Genomic DNA, 24,644 nt, shown 5'->3' on the forward strand with positions numbered 1-24,644 from the left:
ATATGTTCCATAGGTACTGCTGAAAGCCTGGTGGTGACGCGAGGTTATCTTCAAGATAATAACTGGCCTTTTCTTCTGCAGCCAGGAATAGCATTAGCATCTGATCACAGGAGCTCCGTGGCTGCACTTTGCTAGGTGGCTAAGGTGGCTGATATTAGATAATTAGCCACATTCTAGTTATAAATATTAAACTTGAATATCTAAGGAGTTTAAAATTTCACATCTGCTTTGATTTATAGGGGTAGCTACATTCTCAGGATTTTTATTCGTAAGTTATACTCTGATCCGTCCCTGGCCTTTTTCTTTTGCTGTCGTCGGCGAATAGTTTTGTGATAGCGGCTCACCTGTAGAGCACTGCAGGGGGGAGTGTCTTGCGTTATGGCTCAAAGATATTTGCTTGGTTTGCTTTTGTGTAGCTTTTATGTTGAGCATCTCACGTTGCTTCTGATTCTGTGCCAGAGTGACTGTGGTGCCGTGTTGGGAGTGGGTAGCTAACCCATTAAGAGCTGGAACGCATTTGTGTCACCATAGCTTTTAACTAATTTAACCATTATTTTAAACTTTAGCTGTTTTCTACAAGTTCATACGTAGCTCAAGCTTGTGTATCTGCTATTTTTGAAAAATCGTGAAACGGGTAAAAAATATCCTTGAATATATATATTCTTTCACAGCGAACGTTTTTAACTCGTATCTTTGCTTCTGGGGTGGTCCCTCGAACAACATTTTCAGATGGGGGTTGGCGGCCAATTGGATATAATTTTGCGTGTCCTTGACATGAAATAGTTTGTGAACCACTGTTCTAGAAACATTCAGAAAACTGTATTATGATTTAGAAGATATTTGTATAATGTGGTCTCAGGTCTCCATGGGCTAACCAGGTGCTGCTCGGTGAGACAACTGTCCCAGAGGACAGTACTGACAGACACACACAGCTGCCGCAGGAGTGCTGAAATCTGTGTGACCATCATGGAAGATTCACCTGAGGGAGGTGAATTCATATAGTGGCTGGAATACTAGTCTGTTCCTTCTATTCTCAGTTCACCCAGCATGCATGCCCAGAACATGTCACTTATGTGATACAGTGGAAAGGAGAGCCTAGGTTAATCTGCTGCCTTCGTAGTAATGTCCTCTATCGTAGCCATTGTCCTCACTGCTGGATTTAGAATGGCGTGTGCGGGCGTGCTTGCGTGTGTGTGTGTGTGTGTGTTCAGTGCACACTTACCATTTTGCACTTTCACATCCAGTGTGTGTGTGTGTGTGGTGCATGTGTGTGTGCATGTGCGCAATAGGTTCTCCCATTCATCAAAGCTGTGGTTGACTGTGCCAGACCATAGCTGTAGATTAATCTGCTCTCAGCCCAACACCGAGGGAGGCCTGCTGTCCCACCACTCATTAATCTAATTCCCTGGGACTGTGTGTGTGTGTGTGTGTGTGTGTGTGTGTGTGTGTGTGTGTGTGTGTGTGTGTGTGTGTGTGTGTGTGTGTGTGTGTGTGTGTGTGTGTGTGTGTGTGTGTGTGTGTGTGTGTGTGTGTGTGTGTGTGTGTGTGTGTGTGTGTGTGTGTGTGTGTGTGTGTGTGTGTGTGTGTGTGTGTGTGTGTGTGTGTGTGTGTGTGTGTGTGTGTGTGTGTGTGTGTGTGTGTGTGTGTGTTCGTTCCTGTGAACCACCAAATGTATAGGTCTGCTCCACTCTGCAGTTGTTGATACATTAACAGTGCAGCCTGACTCTCTGATGGAATGGATGATATGGCATCGAGAGAAACCCGCCGGTAAAAATGGCAAACTGCAGTACAAGAAACGTGAAATGAAGGAAGCACACAGAGTGTCTAAACAACTGACAGGTGAAGCACGTTTTCACACAAATTCCTCCGGCGAGGATGTGGTGAATATATAACTTTCCCTGGTTCTAGTTCAGAAGATGTGTTTCCTCGACTCACTGGCCTTGGAACGTCTCGGGATCTCCCAGGAGGAAGTCACTAATGTTGCTCTGGAGAGGGAAGTCTGGTGGGAATGTTGCCCCCGCGATCCGACTACGGATAGGTGGTTGAAGATGGATGGATGGATGGTTAGTTCAGAAGAGATGAATGAAAGGCACATTAGCTTATCAATATGCAGCTGTTCCAGAAGTCTGGAGGTAATATGCATATGCATACATATCTAACTGTGCAGGTAATTTGTATGTACATATCTAACTGGGCAGGTAGAATAGAATAGTTATTTTGTTACTGTTGACCTACGCTGTAGAGTGCATTGCTGGAATTTGGCAGAAGTACAAATCTGTTTAGATTATCTGTGAATGAAACAAGTGTTGTGATTAGTCGAAAAATATCGTATCTTGGGGTAAATCCATCTGACGGATGTTTCCGGCCCTGACCTTCGCCCTGGTGTTGTGGTCTATAAATGTTTGGTGGTTATTGTGCCCTGTATTGTCTGTCTTGATGAAGGTCTAATCGACCTAAAGGTCGACCCAATAAAGAGCAACATTTTGGCAAGTGTCTGACAATGTGCGGGACCTTTTCTTTGTTTTTCAAAGATACCCTTTTTAATGGATGTTCCGGCCCAACACTTCCGGCTATGCACTCTCTGTCTTATAGCTTGTGACCAGGCTTTTCTCTTCGCAGATGAGTAAGGCAGAGTCTTGCTCTGTGGCCCCTGTCGGCCTAGCGGTCCGGACACCTAGGCTGCTAATCCAGCCTGACAGCGTGTCACGGGTTCAACTACCGATCCCGACGACCTTTGCTGCGTGTCAGTCCAGATCTCTCTCCCCCATTTCCTGTCAACTTACTGTAAACTATCAAATAAAGGCAGAAAAAAACCCCCAAAAAATATCTCTCTTAAAAAAAGAAGGAAAAAAAAGTCTTGCTCCGGGACACGTATAGACACATTGCTGGCCTGGCCTGGAATCGTACCTGGGACAACCAGGGGCTCTGTCTCTGCAGGCGGGCTCACTAATCGTACCTGGGACAACCAGGGGCTCTGTCTCTGCAGGCGGGCTCACTAACCATTCAGTAACGTGCATATACTGTACATATCTAACTGTGCAAGTAATGTGAATATGCATATCCTAATATAAATGCACCACGTCTCTGTGTGTATACATGCGTACGTGCGTACGTGATCCCTGCTTGGATTGGCCGAGTGACGCCACCAACAATATACAATCCCTGATTGGCCAAGGTGACCACCTAAATTTACAATCCCTGATTGGCCGAGTCAGTCACGACATGCGCAGCCGAAAACCGTACTTCCGCGCTCTGCTCGCGCATGTAATAACTGCAGGGTGGGTCATGCAATTCCAACTTGCACCGTTCTAGTACATAGAATGAGAGTCATTGTCAGTACTGTTATTTTTTGTCCATATCTTGGTGTTACAGTGAAATTGGTGAACTGCTGAAATACATTATCTGACCATCTCGTAGACTTCTCATAACACACATTGAGGTCTTGTAATAAGTGGCCTAAATACATCTAATTTTAAATGTTAGTCCACAAGTCAGCAGGTCACCAACTCCAATGTAACACCACCATGCTGGAGGACGGAGGAGGCGAGTATTGGGATCTGGCCTTGCGTTGTCTTCTATGTATTTCTAGGCTAAATGGAAAAGATAATCCTGTTGTTTCATGTCATTGAGTGTGCAGAATGAGTGTTAGTTTGAAAGTGTAGAATTGGACTTACAAAATGGAGAGATGAACACAGAGGATTCAACTGTGTAGGGCTAAGTAAGTATTAAGTTAAAGTACACCACTATCAGTTTCTGAAGTATTGACTTCCTTGTCTATCAATCTAGGTGAGTTTTCCTAGTCCAATTTATACTGTGAATTACGCTGGAGAAACTGGACGGAGACACAACTACCGGTATTTGAGATTGCACCCTCTGTATCACCGCTTCAACGTCGGTTCTGAATTGTATTATCTGTGAAACGTTAACACATTTAGACCTGAGGACGATTCTACAAATGTCTTCTGAATCCTGAAAAACCCATGTTTCTACAGTATGTCAGACAGTGGTTCTCAAACATTTTATGTAATTATACATTATAATTATAAATTACCGGTATATGTAATTGGCTGCCAAACCCCATCTGAAAATATGTTGTTCCAGGGACCACCCCCAGAAGCAAAGTTTTGAGTTAAAAATGTTCGCTCTGAAAGAATATACGCAATAGCTAAAGCATAACATAATGCTTAAAACACCAAAAGCGGTTCCTGCCCAGAATGGTGGACAGAGTGGAATGTCATCCATGAGTGAAACGCATGCAGTATCCACCTAATGTTATGTGGATGTGTTGAGTATTCTGAAGGCGTTCAAAAAAGGGAAGGGAGAGGATGAAGGAGCGAGAGAGGAAGGTAAAAAGGTGATGAGACATCGTAGGTGTTCATAGCTTGGTAAGCAGTGAGTCAAGCACACAGCTCTGTGGGAGCCCCTGCCTTGGAAAAGGCCATCAATGTGAGAAGTGAAACACTGGGTGCGAGGGTGGGAGTGGAATTAAAATCCAATCAATATTGTACAACCGAAATAGGCTAAAGTACATTAAATTATTTTCTCAAGTCAATTGGCCAAAGATAAGCGAGCAAGCGAGAAGGGGGCTTTGTTCCTATCATAGAGAGGAGATTAAATGATTACACGCGCGCGCGCACACACACACACACACACACACACACACACACACACACACACACACAGTATCAGAAGTAGCTTGCTTACAACTCCGTCATGATAGTGCCGGGAAGTAGGCAGTAGTAGCAGTATGTGTGGGAAGGTCGGTCTGTCTGTCTATGTGTCTGTGTCTGTGCACGTTTGCGTGTGTATGGGGCTCCATTCGTGCCAGAACGAACTGCCAGGACTTAGTGTCAAGTGATTTTCTGTCATGTCTGTTTCTATGTGAGTTGACCCACTGAATGAACTGACCCACGGAAGTGACAGTAACGCACTATAAGGTCCCAGCACACCATTAAGTGGTTGTTATATTTCTTCTGCTGCAACCAAGCAGCTAGTATACAGTAAGACACTCTGCTGGTCGGTCTGGCAATCAGTCTGGCTTTTTTGGGGCGTCAGACAGACAGTCTACCGCCCCCAAACGTTCAAGCACTGCCACAATACAAACACGTTGATTGGAGCCCCTGTGTCCCGATTGGCTGAAAGGGTAATACGCAACATAAATAGACCTGTATTGATCCCATGAGGGAAATTCAGTTGTCATATGTACGTAGCAGCACTGCAGAAATACAGGACAGATACAGACGTGTTGTGTATTTTGATGATGAAATATAATATTGTAAGATTTTACATTTCTGAGATAACTTATAACCTTTGTAAGTGAGCCATTGTCTGTCTGTGTATTGTATCTGTAGTACAGTATGTTGTTGTGAATGATTGGTGCTAATGGGGATCCATAATAAAGTAAAGTCAAATTAAGCTGCAGGCTCCACTCCTGGTGGTGCCCTTCCGTCAATTCCTTTAAGTTTCAGCTTTGCAGCCATACTCCCACCGGCACCCAAAGACTTTGGTTTCTGTTCGTCTGCACATAGACCGGCTGTGATTTGCATGATGCATGAGCTATTAACCGACTAGGAATATAGTCAAAGTATCCGTGAATATTCTGTCACCAGCAGCAGTATGGAAAAATATTTAGAATCTATCTACATTGGATATAAATGACATCATATACCATCTAGAGTGCAGAGTCTACACCAAACGTTTATAGCAGTTTGCCTTTAAGGGACTCTCATATTCTACCATGTCCCCCCCCGCGCCGCCATGCTGAATATGTCTACACTTCACTTCATTTTTGCATAATTTCTACCCCTCTCTTCTTCATCCACTTCTCCCCATTATCTCTTCACTGCTCTTATCCCCCCCCCCCACACACACACACACCCGTGTGTTCTTCTGCTTGTGTCCATGCTACACTGCTTTCTGTATTAATTATGGCTTTTGGAACTTGGGATTTTTTTTGGAGCCAGTGACTCAGAACTGCAGTGGGGAGGGTGTAGGGGGAGAACGATGGAGAAGGAGCGAGTCAGAGAGAGACTGGTGGGGCTGAGAAAGACCAGAGAGTTAGAGGAATTATGCTTAATTTATACATCATGGTTGCGGGCCAGTGTTGCATGCTGACCAAAGCAGATCTACAAGCTTGTACAGTATAGATCAGTTATGTTGGGCATGCGATATGGCACGCAACCAAGTATAAATCTGTTGTTTTTCTGGTGTATAGGCCATGAGGAGTTAATGGCAGCAAATTCCTTGGGACCATCATTTGTGACTAAATTTGACTCGGGGACTGCCATTGGATTTTTTTTCATGTCATATAAAAGCAGGGAATCATAGCGTCGAAGTGACATATTGGTTGTTCAGTTTGACCCACCAGTTTTGGAGATATGGCTTATAGAGTTGAGAAAACAGTCTTGAAAGGTTCACTTCTGTGGACTCAGTACAACTTACATGTCGATTACAGCTCTGCCAGTTATTTCAGACATGCCCTAGTATGTGAAGAGTCTGCCTGTGCTATGGGGGGGGGGGGGGGGGAAGAAAAGTTTTTCTCCTCTGGTGAAAAGCTGTAATTTGCGCGATGGCAGTCTCTCAGTCAAATCTGGTCACATTTATTCTCGTCTTAAATGGAGTTTCAATGCAAGGCTTTTTGTAAAGAGAGCCCATGGATTGTTCTTTCTGAGACAACTCAAGACGTTTTAGGTGTCAAAGGCAGAAATGAGTTAGCCTGGGTTCCAGCCCACGGACCTGAAAATGTGACTTGGCAACTCAGTCTGGACAGTCTCCTAATCTCAAACTTGGTAGGCAGGACGTATGAAAGGCTGAAATGGAACCATGGCTTCTGGTTGGTCTGTGGTGTGGGTTGAGGAAAAACACCAGTTTGACGTATCACACTGCACAGCTTCTGCTGTTGTCCTGCAACGTCCCCTTATCATTCACTAAACTCACCCCACACAGCCATCATTGTTTTTGTACTACTGCATCTGACAGTGGACTAATGAATCGTTTACTTTTCACCATAGTTTTTTACTCTCACCTCTCGAACGGCGCTATGTTTTGCAGTGAGACAGTGCACAGCTTCTAACAGTGAGAAGCATGGACAGAGTGGCGCTGGCTGATGACATATCAGCAACAACGTGGCTACGTAACAGTTGATGTTATCAAATGCGAGTCAAGCAGCCTCTGTCCAGACTGAGTAGCGACTAGTGACTCAGCGAGTGACAATTCAGAATCAAGGAACGCACGATTCAGGCTGGAACCCAGGCTAGAAATGAGTGACTTTAGCAGAGCTGTTACAGAGAGTGTTCTCACATCCTATATCACAGTTTGGTATGGAAACAACTGGCAACTGCTCAGCTGACACAAGAAGGACCTAAATAAGGTAGTGAAGGTAGCATAAAAAAAATAAAAAATAATGAGGATCTGCCAAGCATCTGTGATATTCATAACACCTGCATTCTAAGGATGGGTCTGAAGATAATCAGGGTGTTTTTGTTCCACATCTTCAGGAAAAAGATTACAAAGCATTAAGAACAAAACTACCCACAGCTTACAGTATAGGCTACAGTATAATCCTGACATAGTTAACCTCTCATCATCAGTTCAGAACATTAACTGAACTTGTGTGGGATTTTATTTTTTAATGCACCAGCGTTTTCATATTTTATACTATTGTATTGTCGTGTCCACTGAGCTCACACTAAATCAAATTCCGATCAATGTCTCATTGAAATGCTAATAAAGTATTGATGCCCGAATCTTCATTCACATCATGAATCCTGGAATTCCTGAAATAATTGGTCCCAATGCCGAATTCTGAGTCCTATCCCGTGTGTTTCAAACCAGAGTTTCTCCAGAAATATGTGTACATTCATAGGATGAGGATACAAATCAACGTTGAATATGCAGATCTATTACAAATAAAACATTTGTAACAACAACAAAATCAATATGGACAATATAACAAGAAAAGAAAACAGCAAGAGCATATCACAATAGTAAAAGTCATATCACAAAACTGTAAACCTCTAGGGAAAATATTGAATTCACCCAGGTTCATTTGGCAGACCATATGGAAAGTATTTGGTGGTTAAGAGAAGTCATTTTAGAACCTTACTTGAATTGGTGTGAAGATGTAAAGGCAAATAATTCCATATTAAACCCTCTGAAGCCTGAGTTTGAGACATAAAGGCCTTTCAGGTCTTTGAATGTCTGTTCATGATTGTCTTCATTTGTCACTGTCCAACGCACCTGCATCCGCGTCTGAAAGATATACCAATATTGTTTTTGTTTTTGCAAAAACTCTTGAGCGTAAAATTGGAACCAAATTGAAGGAGCAATTATTTTCGTTCCATTTGTACATACTCTGAGTTAAACTTACACTACAGGTCCACTAAGGGAGTTAATTTAACAATGGACATGATTTGATTTTGTACAATTCTTGCGGCGCTACAGCCATCCATACCGATTAATAATGTTCTTATACAGTAGTTATTATTAGGCCATTGTCCTTTGCTTGCCGGCTGTTAATATTCTGTGTTCAGCTCGGTGCGTCTTTAAAATGCATTTATTTAAAGCACAAGCAGCACTCTATGTGGACGTATTAAGCATAATCAATGGATATCGTGTCTCTCCGGAATGCTCTGAACGTACCGTGTGGAGCAGGTGGAACGTCACATTGACGCAACACAGATTGTGATGCAACGCAATGCTCTTCGAGCTGGCCATGCCTGGCATATAAAAAGTACAAATCTTGGCTTCCTTACAGAGGCGTTCCATCCCACTGGTATCGCTCTGCTGCCTACCGACCAGAAGGACTGGCGCGTTGGTGCCACCTGCCAAGAACTGGCAGCTTGTTCACAAACCGTCAGCATGCCTCCCAGCTTTCACCACGCTGCCCACACCTACACTATACTCATACCTTCCATTAGCTTTTTGAAGATCTTGTCAGTGATTTATCCCTGTCTCTATGACATGCTTAGAAATGGTGTTGGCCAAGAATCACATGGTGAATGAAATCATGTATAGGGGAAAAGGGGAGTTTAACCACATATAAACCTAGTTGACTGAGTCCCCCAGGGGGGTCTGTAATTGGCCTCCCCCTTTTAGTGCTCAACACTATCTATGGCAAAAACTGAGTGTTCGCCCTCAGAATTGCTGCTCTATTTGCTATTTAAATGTGATCATGTTTTGGATTAATGAGATCAAATGTTCTTTTGGAGTGGCACTAAACAAAGATCAATAAAGAAGCCTGTGTGTGTGTGTGTGTGTGTGTGTGTTAAAGACGGTTATTATCGAAGCGTGGAGAATGTGAGCCTCTGTTGCCATGCCGATCTATCTTTGGTTACATGATGAGGTGCCAAGTGATGGTTGGTCAATATTTATAGACCCATAACAGCATGCTTTGTGTGCACAGTGGTTGTCTCTGCCAGACTGTATCTTGTCTCTTCTAATGCTCGTTTCTCCTTTCTTTTCTCTCCCCATTTCCCTCTGTCTCTTTTTTCCTGCCCACTCCTCAGTCCTCACTAATCCCTGTATCTCAGTCCCTCCATTTAATATTCCTTTTCTTCCTCACTTCCGGGCCGTTGCGACCGGAGTTGGCTCCCCAGTGTTTTTGTAATGGGGAATGATCAAGCCATTTCACGTCGGAGCATCTTAACTACGCTTGGCATTTTACCCCCATCTGGACTTGTGCTGAGTAAAGTGCTTCTTTTGTTAACGGCAGGAAAATTGGTCTAACACGTTCAACTCTAGTGTACTTCTAACACTTAAGGGTACTTAGCTTTCCAAACAGCTCCCCTTTGTACTGCGCCAGCGTGCGCGACGTAGAATGGGGGGCACTGTCCTCAAAGAGCCCACAATAAATCTTCAAAACAAGTCAATAGGCATGAAATTACAATGTGTGTCATTCTGTGTTGTGCCGTTCAAAAGAAGGCACATTGAATAAGAGTGAGTATACCAATTTACGGATGAAAATTGGATTCTAATCTCACGCCATTAATGGCTTCAGTGGCTTTTTTTCCCCGACAAGAAATGGAGTCACAGAATGAGCCGAGGCAACCGGAGAATGAACCCTCACTGTGAGAGACACTGTGTAGGAGAGACTCAGGAGCACGCCATAACACCAGACACAGACACCAGGGAGAGAGAGAGAGAGAGAGAGAGAGAGAGAGCATACTGACAAATATTTCACGAAAAAGGAAGAGAGAGGCAGAGAAACATCTGGGAGAGAGAGGGAGAGCACCAGTGGTGGAAAACGTACAAAAGTATCAATACAGCATTGTAGAACTATTCAGAATTAAAAATGGACCAAAAGCAGAAAGTACTCACTATGCAGAATGTCCCATTTCAAGTTTTCAAATGTATGCAAATATTTTGAAAATAACAGATCTACAAGCTGAGAGCTTGTAGATCGGCTATTTTCAAACGGCCGCAATGCATATAGGGCTGAAGTGGTTAATGTATGTTCTGTAATATAAAATCTAAAAAGTAATTACCGGTAACTAAAGTTTTCAAATAATTGTAGTGGAGTAAAAGTACAATATTTGGCACTTAAGTAAATGTACTTAGTTACTTTCCGCCACTGGAGAGAGAGAGAGAGAGAGAGAGAGAGCACTGACAAATATTTCAGGAGAATGGAGGAGAGCTAGAGGCAGAGAAACATCTGGGAGAGAGAAAGCAGGACAGATCTACACGGTAGCATCATGTGACCGTCGGACTGTGGCACCCCTACTGTGAGACGATAAACCACAAGAGTTTAATGGGCCCGTTAGCCTATGAGGAGTGATCAGTTCACTGGCTGTCAGCCAATCAGAGGCTCTGCCTACTGGGGCCCTCATTAAGGGGCAAAGGAGTAAGGGGATCTGCAGGCAGGGGTCCGACCTAACGCATAGTAATTACTATGAATTATCTTCTTATCTTCTCCTCTCCATCCTACATTCTACAAAGCCACCCCGTGACAAGCATTGTTAATTAGACCGTTCTCCATTTTCCTTTTTATCAGCAGCAGAAATCCCGTTTACAGAAAACGATCTGGAGATTAAATTAGTGGATTTCAAACGAGTTGAAAATTAAGAGAGAGACACAAGAGGGTTTTGTTTCAGGGGATATGCAAATTATTATGTTAAGATGAGAATTGTGTGCTCTGCTGGGGAGAGAAATCAGATCAGAGCATTGAGTTCGATGTAATCTCAACAGCCAGTTTATATATAATTCAGTGCAGGACTTGACAGCATCAAGAGATTTGTACGACTGAGGGAATATTGTAGGTTTGGGCATGTACTGTAATACAAGATTTATTGGCCATTTTTTTCTGCCCTTGCATCATGCGGGCGGGCTCGTGCGTGCGTGCGTGCGCCCACCCTTCCTGTGGTGGCATAAATTCTTTGTCTACATCTTTCTGCCCTTAAAGGACCACTTCACCACTTTTCAACCTATCTTCATATAAAAAAATATATATATCCTATACTGAAACAGACGCTTGCTTACCCCCTCCCTAATACCATTACCAACAAGTAGGGGTCAGCAGCGACAAGAGTCTATAGTACAAGGGGTCTATATAAAAATATAATAATTATAATAATTATGAACTTAATATTGTGTAAATAAATAATGTAAATGTAGATATTGAATATTGTTGAACGCGGGGGAATGATTTTCCCCCGTGGAATAATAAAGGTATCTATTTATCTATCTATCTAACAATGTAACTAGTTTGGAATGTGAAGACGGAATGTTTTTGTGTGTTCATTCACAATGCATTTTGTAAGTGTTATGGCGTAAATGGACATTAATACGCTGTGAGCTTCAGCCCAGGCTGCCCAGCCCATAGGCCCTTTGATCAACCAGCAATGTTGGATGTAATGTTTATGACATGTCATAGTACTGTTGATGTAATGTTTATGACATGTCATAGTACTGTTGATGTAATGTTTATGACATGTCATAGTACTGTTGATGTAATGTTTATGACATGTCATAGTACTGTTGATGTAATGTTTATGACATGTCATAGTACTGTTGATGTAATGTTTATGACATGTCATAGTACTGTTGATGTAATGTTTATGACATGTCATAGTACTGTTGATGTAATGTTTATGACATGTCATAGTACTGTTGATGTAATGTTTATGACATGTCATAGTACTGTTGATGTAATGTTTATGACATGTCATAGTACTGTTGATGTAATGTTTATGACATGTCATAGTACTGTTTATGTAATGTTTATGACATGTCATAGTACTGTTGATGTAATGTTTATGACATGTCATAGTACTGTTGATGTAATGTTTATGACATGTCATAGTACTGTTTATGTAATGTTTATGACATGTCATAGTACTGTTGATGTAATGTTTATGACATGTCATAGTACTGTTGATGGAAATAAACTAAATGATTGTCCTGCAGGGCGAGCTCTGATGAGACTGACGGACAGGAAGCTGGAGAGAATGGGCATCATGCAGGAAGCCCAGAGACAGTACATCCTGCAACAGGTCCTGCAGCTCCGCGTCCGCGAGGAGGTCCGGACCCTTCAGCTCCTCACGCAAGGTACCAGAAACCTCACCACAAAAACACAACTCCTCACGCAAGGTACCAGAAACCTCACCACAAAAACACGGCTTTAAGCAGTAGAACTCATGGAGGAGTCACGGTAGATGCATGGTTTAACTCTGAGACTATATAAATGTAACCAAATGAATGGGTCCACATTTTGTTTCATATTTGTACCCCCACACTCAAGTTGATGGATGGATGGATATTTACTGTGTATTAGGGGTGTTCGATATGGCGACGTCTGGACGATACAATTTCTCCACGATATGGCTTTTTAGAGTTATCGTTTCCATCACGATAAATTCACTGCATCAGATGCAGCGAATTTATCTTGATGGAAACGATGTGTACTTCTGCAGTACACATCGTTCACCAAATATAACAAATCTACAAGCTAACAACGTGTCGCTACTGCAGCGCAATGCAAGGCATTGCTTCTAGATCGGGTGTGTGTGTGTGTGTGTGTGTGTGTGTGTGTGTGTGTGTGTGTGTGTGTGTGTGTGTGTGTGTGTGTGTGTGTGTGTGTGTGTGTGTGTGTGTGTGTGTGTGTGTGTGTGTGTGTGTGTGTGTGTGTGTGTGTGTGTGTGTGTGTGTGTGTGTGTGTGTGTGTGTGTGTGTGTGTGTGTGCACGCACGTGCTGCGTGCGCTGTTCACCGTCGGTGTCCTCAAGAAACTTTCATAATGACAATTTAAAGTGAATCCTACTTGATGCGACGTGCGTCCATTGATGATACTTCTTGTAAACTGAGTTTAAAACGTTGTCACGTTCAAACAAATCCAGCAAACAAACTCAGCAAAAAGTTCTAGTATTCCAGGGAAGCAGATGGGATCAACACTTGCAACTTGCAAGGCGCTTAACATTTTAAATCCCTTTAGAGGGTAAAACCACAACATAAACCGGAGTTTCACTTCACTAAGGAATGACATGAGGTATTTTGCCTTGAATCGCAGTAAATGGAGGCAGAGTGTTGACAAAGCTTTGCTTTTTTTGCCTTGAAAATCATGTCTTGCATGGCTCTGCTGTGCTCACTCAAGTACCCCTAAATGTGTATGTATTTGACTGCGGACCCCCACCTGAAAAATATTTTGTGTGTGAGCTTGTAGATCGGCTATCAAATAGCCAATGTGTATGATTAAAGTGGTTAAATACTGTGGATATTTATGATATTCATAAATTTAGCTGGGGACCCCCTGGAACTGCTGGACCCCACTTTGAGAACCAATGCCATAGGGTGTAGGACAGTGATTATATTATATCATATTTTGCATTTTTTCAACTTTAGCAATTTCTCACAATTTTGCGGCATAAATTCACATAAAACTGCATATTCCATTTCCATCGTATAATCAAGTATTTTTCTGGAGGTTCTACTAAATGGTATTTCTTTTCCGTAACGTTTTGTGTTACATTGTACTGTGCTTTCTTACCTTTATTTGTAGTTGTTACGTCCCCACCAAAGAGGTCCAGGTGTTATTTTGTGCAAAAGTGCATTATTGGCTATTTCCCCTTATAATATAAGCCCTCAATGGGGGTTGGGTTTTTGTGCGAAAATAAGTGGTAAAGTGTGCTGCTTGTGATTTGATTGATTTGATTTTTGAGCGATGGAAATAAGCGAATTAGCACAACACCCCAATGCCCCATTCAATTCAATGCAATTCCATTCAATTCATTGAGGGCTTATGGTAGGGGAAAGAATGCGCTTTTGCACAAAATAACACCTGGACCTCTTTGGTGGGGACGTAACAACTACAAATAAAGGAAAGAAAGCCTTCTAGCATGGAATTCTCCTTTAAGTAACTTGAAACTAACCATAGACGCGCAAAAGATATCGTGATAATATCATTTATCGCTGATAATACTTTTGTCCACCCCTACTGTGTATCATCATCTAAGGCGTGATCTTACTTATCATAACAAACAGCTTTGACTCATCCATACATTTTATAGAACCTTTTTAAGATAATGATACAGTATATGTTTTTAGGCCTTATTGATAGTAGTATGGGTGACGAAAGCGGTGACAAAAGGTCGTGGGGGTCGGGACTCGAACCAGTAACACGCTGTCAGGCTGGATTACCAGCCTATAGTAGGTGCCCAGACACCAGCTGTCCGGGCCAGAACCATTTTATATGTCTGATTTTGTTATTGTGGATTACACTGAGATATCGGTATGAGTTGCTAAGCAACTCCTTGTGTGTTACAGAACATACCACACAGCTCTCTGTCAATTGTATTGCTCATTATGGATCAGAACCCAAGGTCAAATACAGACTATAACGTACTATATGAGCCTACTACATGTCTCCATATGATACATCTAGTGTACTGTATGAGCCTACTACTGTTATGTTATGTACTGTTATGTCACCATAACATCTAGTGAAGAGCGTACTGTATAAGCCTACAGCGGGGTGCATGCTTTAGTTCCGACATACCATTGGAACGACAACCTACCTCAAACCCTAACCTAACCATATATGATTATGGCAAATAATCACAGAATGTCACTGCACTGAGAGACATGCAGCTGCTGTATACTCTTGCAGCTGCTCTATACATCTCCTTACAACAGTGTTTTACAGGATTTTGCCGTTTGTAATAACACCATAAAACCGCCATTAGCCTTTTCATGTCACGCACCCCCTAGAGGGCGTTCACGCACCACATGGGGTGAACGCACCAGGGTTGGGAACCCCTGGCCTACAGGCTTCACATGTCACCATAACATCTAGTATAACGTACTCACTGTGTAAGCCTACAGGCTTCACATGTCACCATAACATCTAGTATAACGTACTCACTGTGTAAGCCTACAGGCTTCACATGTCACCATAACATCTAGTATAACGTACTCACTGTGTAAGCCTACAGGCTTCACATGACACCATAACATCTAGTATAACGTACTCACTGTGTAAGCCTACAGGCTTCACATGTCACCATAACATCTAGTATATAAGCCTACAGGCTTCACATGTCACCATAACATCTAGTATAAGCCTACAGGCTTCACATGTCACCATAACATCTAGTATATAAGCCTACAGGCTTCACATGTCACCATAACATCTAGTATAAGCCTACAGGCTTCACATGTCACCATAACATCTAGTATAAGCCTACAGGCTTCACATGTCACCATAACATCTAGTATAACGTACTCACTGTGTAAGCCTACAGGCTTCACATGTCACCATAACATCTAGTGAAGAACTAATACTCCTTAAAGCTGCAATCAGGGTATGTATTTGAATGAATAAAACTCATTATTTTTAACCCATCTATGTGGTATAGTGTAACTAACACATGTACTCAATTACTGTACTTTACTGTGGTATTTCCAAATGTCTGTACTTTTACTATTACTTCTACTCCACTACATCTCAGAGGCAAATATTGTACTTTTACTTATTTGAAAACTTTAGTTATATACTATATATACATTTCGGCCATTTGAAAATAGCCGATCTACAAGCATAATGAGCACATTTACTTTTGGTACTTTAAGTAAATTCTTTGTACTTTTACTCAAATACATTTTCAAATTCCGGACTTTTACCTGTAACAGAGTATTTCTGCATTACAGTATTTGTGGTTTTACCTAAGTAAAACATTTGAGTACTTTCTTTCCACCACTGCACGTAATACTGCCTGAAGCCCATGCATATATATCTCCCCTGAGCAAGCAGCGATACCTTCTTGTCAGTAGTGGTAGACATTAAGGTCTCCCACACGGGAGATCTGAGATTCAATCCTGTGTAGGACATGACACTTACGTATTGCATTTTTAAAACGTGGATGAGGTCTAACCGTATGGTGCATATGGAACTCATCTGGTTCTCCTCTCCCTGACAGCGGTTCCACCCCGGGGTATTGCCAGCTTACATTACAATAGTTTGAATTCACATGCCAGCTGTTGGCCTAGAAATAATTGTTTTGTTTTTGCATGCATCCCTTTTTGGAACATTTGGTCTTCTTTACTCATCATCGTAGTAGCTGCTGTGTATATCTTGATTTTATTTAAGAAAAATACATTTAAACATTTGCAAAACATCACAACGTTATGACACAATGATTGTGTCATGGTGTTCCATAGTTTATACTGCTGCATCTCATGCACAATACATCACTACGCACTGATATCCTCAGTGTTCATCTATCTGTCCATTTGGTCCCAATGCACCTGACGAGATGCATCACACATGCTGCACCGTAATACATTATTACCACTATTTAATACCACAGCTCACATTATTAATATCACATCTCTGCATAACACCAGTGCAACAGCTGCAGTCATCGAATCCCCTCAGTAACATACAACATCCACTTCACAATAACGGATAACATTTTCTCCATGAGAATCGGACCTCCTCCATTCTCAACAGACAATTTCACCCAAAAGCATCAATAATTTTTTGAGAGCAGAAAATGTTCTAAAATGTATATCCGTAATCTGTCTCTCTCTGCACTCGCCAGCATCCTGCCACTTACCACCATAACACCTCATGTTCTGTGGTTGCCAGAATTCATTGGGCAATAACATCCACTGCACGTCTCAGAATAACAGCCAATCAGCAACACTCTCTCTCCCTCACGTCCAGCCTTTTCCACTTCTTCCATCTCAGTCATTCTCGGCATCGCGTCACATTTTCGTTAGCATCTCTCAAATTGCTACATCCGCCCCCACTGCCACCACCAACTCACAAAGTACCACATTACCATCACTACTATTAACAAAAGAGCATGTCCACAGACAGACAACACTACTATCACCAATGTTAACCCTGAGTGGCAAGGACAGAGTTCTACGTTCAATCAATTAGTAACGGCCAGCACTCAGGACGGAGATTGATGATAAAGGACGGAGATTATTGATATCAAAACCGATCGCATCGCTCCACAGGCTGGGAGCATCTGTTGCACAACATTCGATGTTATTTTCTTTTGGGACGTCATAGAAAATGTCCCCCCCCCCCATTTTAGCCGACGAGACTTGTTGTCGTTCGCCTCGGGAGTGTTTTGGCATCAAGCTACTTCAGCTACATCCGGGATAGCACCTGGTCCGTCTCTAAATGTGCTCCGCTGCTATAAATCGATGGGCGCTCTGATTTAATGGATTAAATAACCCTGGGCGTTTGGGGTGTTGGCGCTTGTCCACAGACACACAACAGACAACATTACCATCACTACAATTATAAAGAGCCTGTCCACAGACGCACACAACAGAACAGACCACGTTACCATCATTACCACTAACAAGAGCCTGTCCACAGCAGCACAACAGAGACTACATCATCATCATTAGCATTAACAAGAGCTTGTCCACAAGTCTTGAGTTTCAACAGGCTTCACCGGAACACTCCCAAGACAGTGAATAGCAATCATTTGGCATTCAGTTGTAGAACACGATGTTGACATAAGGTATTGTCACTCGCCGTGGTTTGGGCCACGTGCACACTGCAAAATCCAGAAGGCCAATTTAACTCTGAGAAAATTGTAACCGTTCGATGAACACGAGTGCATTTGGAGAGAGGAGTTAGTTATAGCTGTCTTTCCAGCATCCCATCTCCCTCCTCTCCTGTCCTCCTCGGAGGTGACGTTATGGGAGGTGACAGGCCACCGGGCCCGGCAGACACAGGGCTCCAGCCTCGGTAAGAAGCTCTGTTAGTGGAGACGGCCTGGGCCTCGGGGAGAGAGGGACCGAGGGACCGAGGGGATGCAAAGAGCAATGATAGATGGTGGGGTGAGGGGGGGTGGGGGGTGGGGGGGGAGGGAGAGAGAGTATATATCAAGAGAGACGGAGCCAGAGCGTAGTGTGTGTAATGGAATGTGAGGGACCAGGATGCATTTGGCGGCTATTAACGTGTCTGCACACTGCTGCGTTTTTCGGATTTTTAGCTGCGCTTTTCCGCAGTCTTTACGAAAAACACGTTCAGTCTGCGAGGACCTTTAATAGCTCCCCTTTTGTGGTAAAATAAACACCACCACCAAAAAGAAAAGAAGAAATGTTGAGAATTATAATAGGGACAGAGGAAGAGGACCAACAACAATGGGGGATTGTTAAGCTGTCGCTTGTGGAAATGCTGGTGGGTGAATGAGGAATAGGAGGAGGAGAGACAGAATCGTTTCCAGGCCCAGGGCCCGCACTTCCTGTTGCTGTTGCTATGGGGAAATTCTCCCGTAACAAGTCGGAAACTGAGAAAGAGGGAGGGAGAAAGATAGAGGATGAGAGAGAGGGGGGGGGGGGAGTATAGGTGGTGTAGTGATGGGAGGAGAGATGGAAAGAGAGAAGATGGAGCTATATTACTGCAGGTGGGAAGTTGTGCCTGCCTGGCTGTCTGCGGGCAAGCGGGGGGGGGGGGGGGGGGGGGGGGGAGAGATGGATAAATGATGGGGAAAGAGAGTGACAAGAAAGGTGCAGACGTGGACCGAGAAGCAAGAGGGAAAGATAGACAGAAAGTGCTACACTAATAGAGCAGTGATTTTCAAACATTTTCATTTCAAATGAACCTCAGTTTGACATGCATTAGGCCACAGTCCCCCAATTTATACGACTTTGTATCTCTGGGACCCCAATGAACACTGTAAAAATCGTCTGTGTTCATTTAACTCTAAACGTGTACAGAATAGATGGAACCAATGGTTCCATTGCCCTGTAGACTGTGAGAATTATGGACGCTATCTGTAATAAACTGGGACATTTTGCTTTCATCATTTGGTTTCACCCTGGAACACCCTCAGGGACCCTTGGGGGTCCCCAGACCCCACATTGAGAACTGTGTGTGTATATGAGAGAGAGAGAGAGAGAGAGAGGTAGATTATAGACGGAGCGAGGGACCAGCTAGGGAGCGATGTGTCGTAATTACTCCAGTGTAACCAGACAGAATTAGCCAGACGGACAGAGATTAACCTTTAAGGGTTGCTGGTCCACAGGAGGAAAATAATTAGATTTCCCCTGTCTCCCCCTGCATGCCAGCGGCTGACGGCTGGGAGGGGAGCGGGGGCTCATCCTTTATCACTTACAGTCAACAGAGACAGGGAGTTACAGGCACTCCAAATGGAGAGCGATAGCCCGGACGATGTCTGAGTGACGAGGACATCTGGCTCAAGTCGAGCAGATTCGCTGACACTTGCAAGCACTCTGGACATGACGCGTGGCACGTCGCCAAGATACGGTGGAATGGCCAACGCGTGCATGCTGCCTCTGAAATGGCACACTATTGTATATTGTGTCATACACAGATTTGTATATTATTATAATTGATTCCCCTTTATTGCCTGTTAAATCTCATAGGAGCATCCTGGTGTACAGTATTGCAACGCATTGGGTGCTTGTAGATCGTCTGTTTTCTAATAGCCCAAGTATAAAATGGTGCTTATGGTGTAGTCACGTAAAAAGGTACACGTCTCTAATTGTTAGCTATGGCTACTTGAGTAAATGGAAATGTGATGAATCTGGCCCTCTGTGGCGCTTCAACCTCCCTTCACACCCTACCCTCTCTCTCTCTCTCTCTGTGACAAGTTCCCGCCACATTCTCAGCGATCTAGAATGACTAATCGTTTCCTTGCCTCTCCGGTTTATTTACTCCTCCCTTTTATTGACCCCTGTGTTTGTTTAAACATGGTGTGTACTACTGTCTACAGGCCTATTATGTCACTTATTGTCTGCATACCAGACAATAATGGGGTTGACCAGGACACTACTAGCACAAAACTCTCCATCTCCATCTCCTTATCCATAGAAGATGAAATGCACACCCACCACTGTCCCACGAGCCTCCAGGATATGCACCCAGTGGTGGAAAGTAATTAAGTACTACATTTACTCAAGTACTGTACTGTACAATTTTGAGGTATTTGTACTTTACTTATTTCCAATTTCTCATACTTTTACTTCTACTCCATTACATCTCAGAGGCAAATATTGAATTTGACTATTTTCTAGTTAATTTATTATTACAAAATGTGACATTGTGAGCTTGTAGATCTGCTATTTTCAAAGGAGTTGTATACATTTTGAAATCTTGAAATGGGACATTCTGCATAAAGAGCACTTTCTACTTTTGTTACTTACACTTACTTACAATACGTTTGTGCTTTTACTCAAGTAAATTTGGAATTTTAAACTTTTACTTGCAATACTATTGCAGTATTTATACTTTTACTTAAGTAAAACATTTGAGTACTTGTGTGTGTGTGTGTGTGTGTGTGTGTGAGTGTGTGTGTGTGTGTCCGTAGCTAATTTTTCAAACTACTACACCAGTCATCGTCAAATTTATGTTTATAATCCGTGTGTGAAAATCTCTTAGATCCACCAACATTGTTGTGGTGTAGTCCGTACTGTTTGGTCTCATTTTCAAATCCACAAATCTGTATGATGGAATGCCAAGGGTGAGCTAGAGAATAGCAGCCATGAGAATGAGACTTTCAGGACACTGCTAAAGACACCAAGAGCTGCCAGCCAGCAAACTAGTGCTTTGGGAACCAACACACGGGCACCGGTCACGAGGACGTCCCACATTAACATACTGTATGTGGATGCACTCAAGAACAACGCAGGAGCGCAAAGCACCAATGAGCTGGCCAGATGTATGGAGAACCAGCATGACTGGAAGTATCAATGGAGGGCTCGTCTGCGGACGACCTAGAGAGAAAGGTTGCCATGTCCGTCTCCTCTTCCACAGATGCATGCGCTCATCTTGCACAGCACTCCGCTGGGGAGACACAGAGAGACGGCAGCACCTATACAATATGGCTTCAAGTCAACTATGAATAGAAGTGCGGCCTGGCAGACAGCGCAGCATGCCAGTGTGGCGAGCCTGAGCAGACTGCAGAATACGTACAGCATAGTCACCACCTGTCCTCCTCTGTACAGACCACCTCCAGAGGCCTCGGCGCGGCTACACCACACTGAGTTGGACATTTGACGATGATAGACGAAAGAAGAATATCCCATTAAGAGCTGACGACCCGACTCTACAAATGTCTTCTAAATCCTGACAGTTTTCTGAAAAACGTATCAGTGGTGTTCAAACCTTTTCATGTCAAGGACCCCTAGCATTATCTGTATTTTACGATGGCATATTACTGAAATCTCTCCCCAAATCATACCTTAGAAAGAGTCATATTTTGATAGCAACAACTGCCTGTCATAATTTCACCCCCTCCCTATCTAATTGTTGGACAGCATTGGGATGTTGATATTCATTTTGTATTCATCCTTAGGGCCCCAAATCACGCCTTAAAAAGCATTAGTGTCTATTTCAAACACATGTTTTTTGACTGGGGAGTCATATTTTGACAGCAGCAACTACCTGTCATAATTTCACCCCTTCCCTATCTAAGTATTTGACAGAATTAATATGTTGATCTTTAGGGCCCCAAATCATACCCTAGAAAGCACTATAGTGTCTATTTAAAACACAAAGTGTTTTTTTACAGAAGAAACTGCCTGCCATATTGAATTTTGTATTCATCTTTATGCATTATTTTGCATTTTCACGGTTTTTCAACAGCTAAAGTTTTAGGTAATGGCTAAAGTGGTTAAAAGCTAAGGCGACACAGAGGCGTTCCAGGTCTTAATGGGTTGACCTATGATCTGTGAACACATGGGCGAGACACTGTTCAGTCAAAGCCCATGTGTGATTAACTGCTGCAAACTAAATGGGACAACATTGACGTTAACAACAGTATGTCAGACAGTATAATTATTATTATTACTGAAGCGGAAACCCTGCATAGATTTGTGCTCCACTAAGAGCACCTTTTACTTATATTCAATTTCATGGTAGTAACCATTTCAGAGTTTTTTTCAATAGCCTCCCTCCCTTTATTATGGACAAAATAATAACTATGCCAAATCATTACTTTTAGGGATGCTTGAATTACACAGCTGAAAGAATTTTCTGAAAGTGGTTACAGGCTATACTGTGCTAACCTCTGCATGCAGTATACTAATAAGGAGCGATCACGATGAAAATAAATGACAGAATTTATCGAGAGACAAAAGTTTCAAAATGCTTTATATTGGTTGAAATAAGCTCTGCAGCACACCTACAGCATGGTCGCATGGAAAATCCTACATTATGGTACTATAAATATTACTTCACCTGATTAGAAATAGCAGTGTATGCTAAACTAGGAGTATAGCCCGCAGTATACAGCATAAACATGTGGAATTGGAAGTGATGAAACAAAACATATGAGTATAGTCATTTTGAACCGGAAAACGAAATGTATTTAGTCCCTCCTGGTGGTATGAAATTGTTATCCTGGCTTGAACATAAAGCTTTAATTAGAGCAATAAAGTGTGATAGGCCCTAAGATGATGGAGAAAAGACACAGCCTGAATGAGTATGCCTCAGTTAATCCATCCATCCATCTTCAACCGCTTATCCGTAGTCGGGTCGTGGCGGCAACAGCTCCACCAGAGAGCTCCAGACTTCCCTCTACAGAGCAACATTAGTAACTTCATTCTGGGGGATGTCCACTGTGGAGATATAATCCTCCCATCTCATCCGTGGTCTTCCCGGGGGCCTCCTTCCAGTCTGGCGTGCATCGAGGACCTCCCTATAGGGAAACGCTCGAGAGGCATCCTAACCAGATGACCGAACCACCCAAACCAGCGACTCGACTCAACTCATTGTCTCACACGTGTGTCTAAACTTCTCACTATCTCTAAGGGATATGCCAGCTACCCGCATGAGAAAACAAAGGTATCCGCAACCTTATTCTTTTGGTCCCACACTTCATAACCATAGGTGCCTCAGTTAATGTAAAACATAATAAATAAATTGCAAAAGGAGGATTGCTTTGAAACACAAATTACAAATTCTTCTCATCTTTCAAAATCCCCATTAACTCATTTCAGTCTCAAAATATGTTTTGCGGTTCTTTTATGTTAAAATAATAGTATTACTAGTAGATTTTCTTAATTACTTACTAATATTTAGCTCTTTTGATAATGCAATGTGTGAACCATTTTTCCCTCATTGCAGCATTATAAAACATAATATAGAATGTTAGCCGAAGGGTATATAGGCTAACGTTCTACCCTAAAATGGTAGTAGACTAGTAAGTGCCCCATGTTTGGGTTTAAAACTTAATGCAAGTTGCTGGTGCGGTTTTAGTGGCTTCCCACTGACAAGAGAAGCAATCTTGAATAATAAATGTCTAATTGGAGTCTTGGGGAGAAAAGGTTTACGAACAGCTTTAGTAGAATACTTCTTGAGCTCACTATGGCCTGGGGGTAGTAAGGGAAGCATCACGCGAGCATCACGCGTAGTTTGGTAGACAGTAGTTCCTTTTGCTCTGGGCACTAGGATGAATTATCTATTTTTCTCCCATGGTTTCTTACAGAAAATGTCTTTAGTTAGAAGATCTTTATAAAACAAATGTTTCATGCCAGAATCTTTTTCTTTCCATAAGAGATTTATTTGTCAGATTAATTATTTGTCTTTAAAAAAACTGAATTGAATGTGTGTAGTAGGTACACAAAGTGAGGCAGTGAAAAAAAAAAGGCAGTGAATCAAAGATATATTCTTGCACTGTGCAGACGTGATCATACATTCTGGTTACGCACTCACTTATTCACAAGGTTGGTACAGTTTTTAATGCATTTCATAATGTATATTTTATATAATCAATATCTAAGCCTAAAAAACCCCAGGCCCATGAGTCATATTCGACGTGTTCTGTATCCACCAGTGCCGCCACCTCATCTGTCAATGTCTCGGCGTACTTGAGAAAGCCTGCACTGTATTGTGCTTCACGCTTGTTGGTCCCTGGGAAAAATGAGCAGTGCTTTTTGTTTCTATTTGACACAGTATTAATAGTGTTGACCTTTACATAATATCGTCTGCCTTGCCTGTCATCATGCTGGAAAATCAAAAGAAGTACTAATAACCTTGTAATGCTAACAGAACTACATTGCTATTGGGTTAGCTGTATCCCCAAGTACCTTGAAAATGTGTATGTGTACAGTGTGCATGCTGTAGTATTCATTTTACTTTATGAATACTGTATGCTTGGGGTTCTTTAGTTTGCAACTGTCAGGTGCCTTTACTCATAGCTAAAGTCTCTGCACTGCAGA

General features: G+C 42.6%; 1 protein-coding gene across 1 annotated transcript in view; it reads left to right on the plus strand.

The window, feature by feature from the left end:
* Nucleotides 1-24,644, plus strand: part of samd12 (sterile alpha motif domain containing 12) — a 122,444-nt gene that overhangs the window by 38,793 nt on the left and 59,007 nt on the right. The window contains exon 4 of the mRNA XM_080788169.1: nt 12,403-12,543. Within this exon, the coding sequence (XP_080644295.1) occupies nt 12,403-12,543 (141 nt within the window). The remainder of the gene's footprint in view (nt 1-12,402; nt 12,544-24,644) is intronic.

Source organism: Protomyctophum bolini, assembly GCF_963924005.1.
Source record: "Protomyctophum bolini genome assembly, chromosome: 17".
Lineage (NCBI taxonomy): Eukaryota > Metazoa > Chordata > Actinopteri > Myctophiformes > Myctophidae > Protomyctophum > Protomyctophum bolini.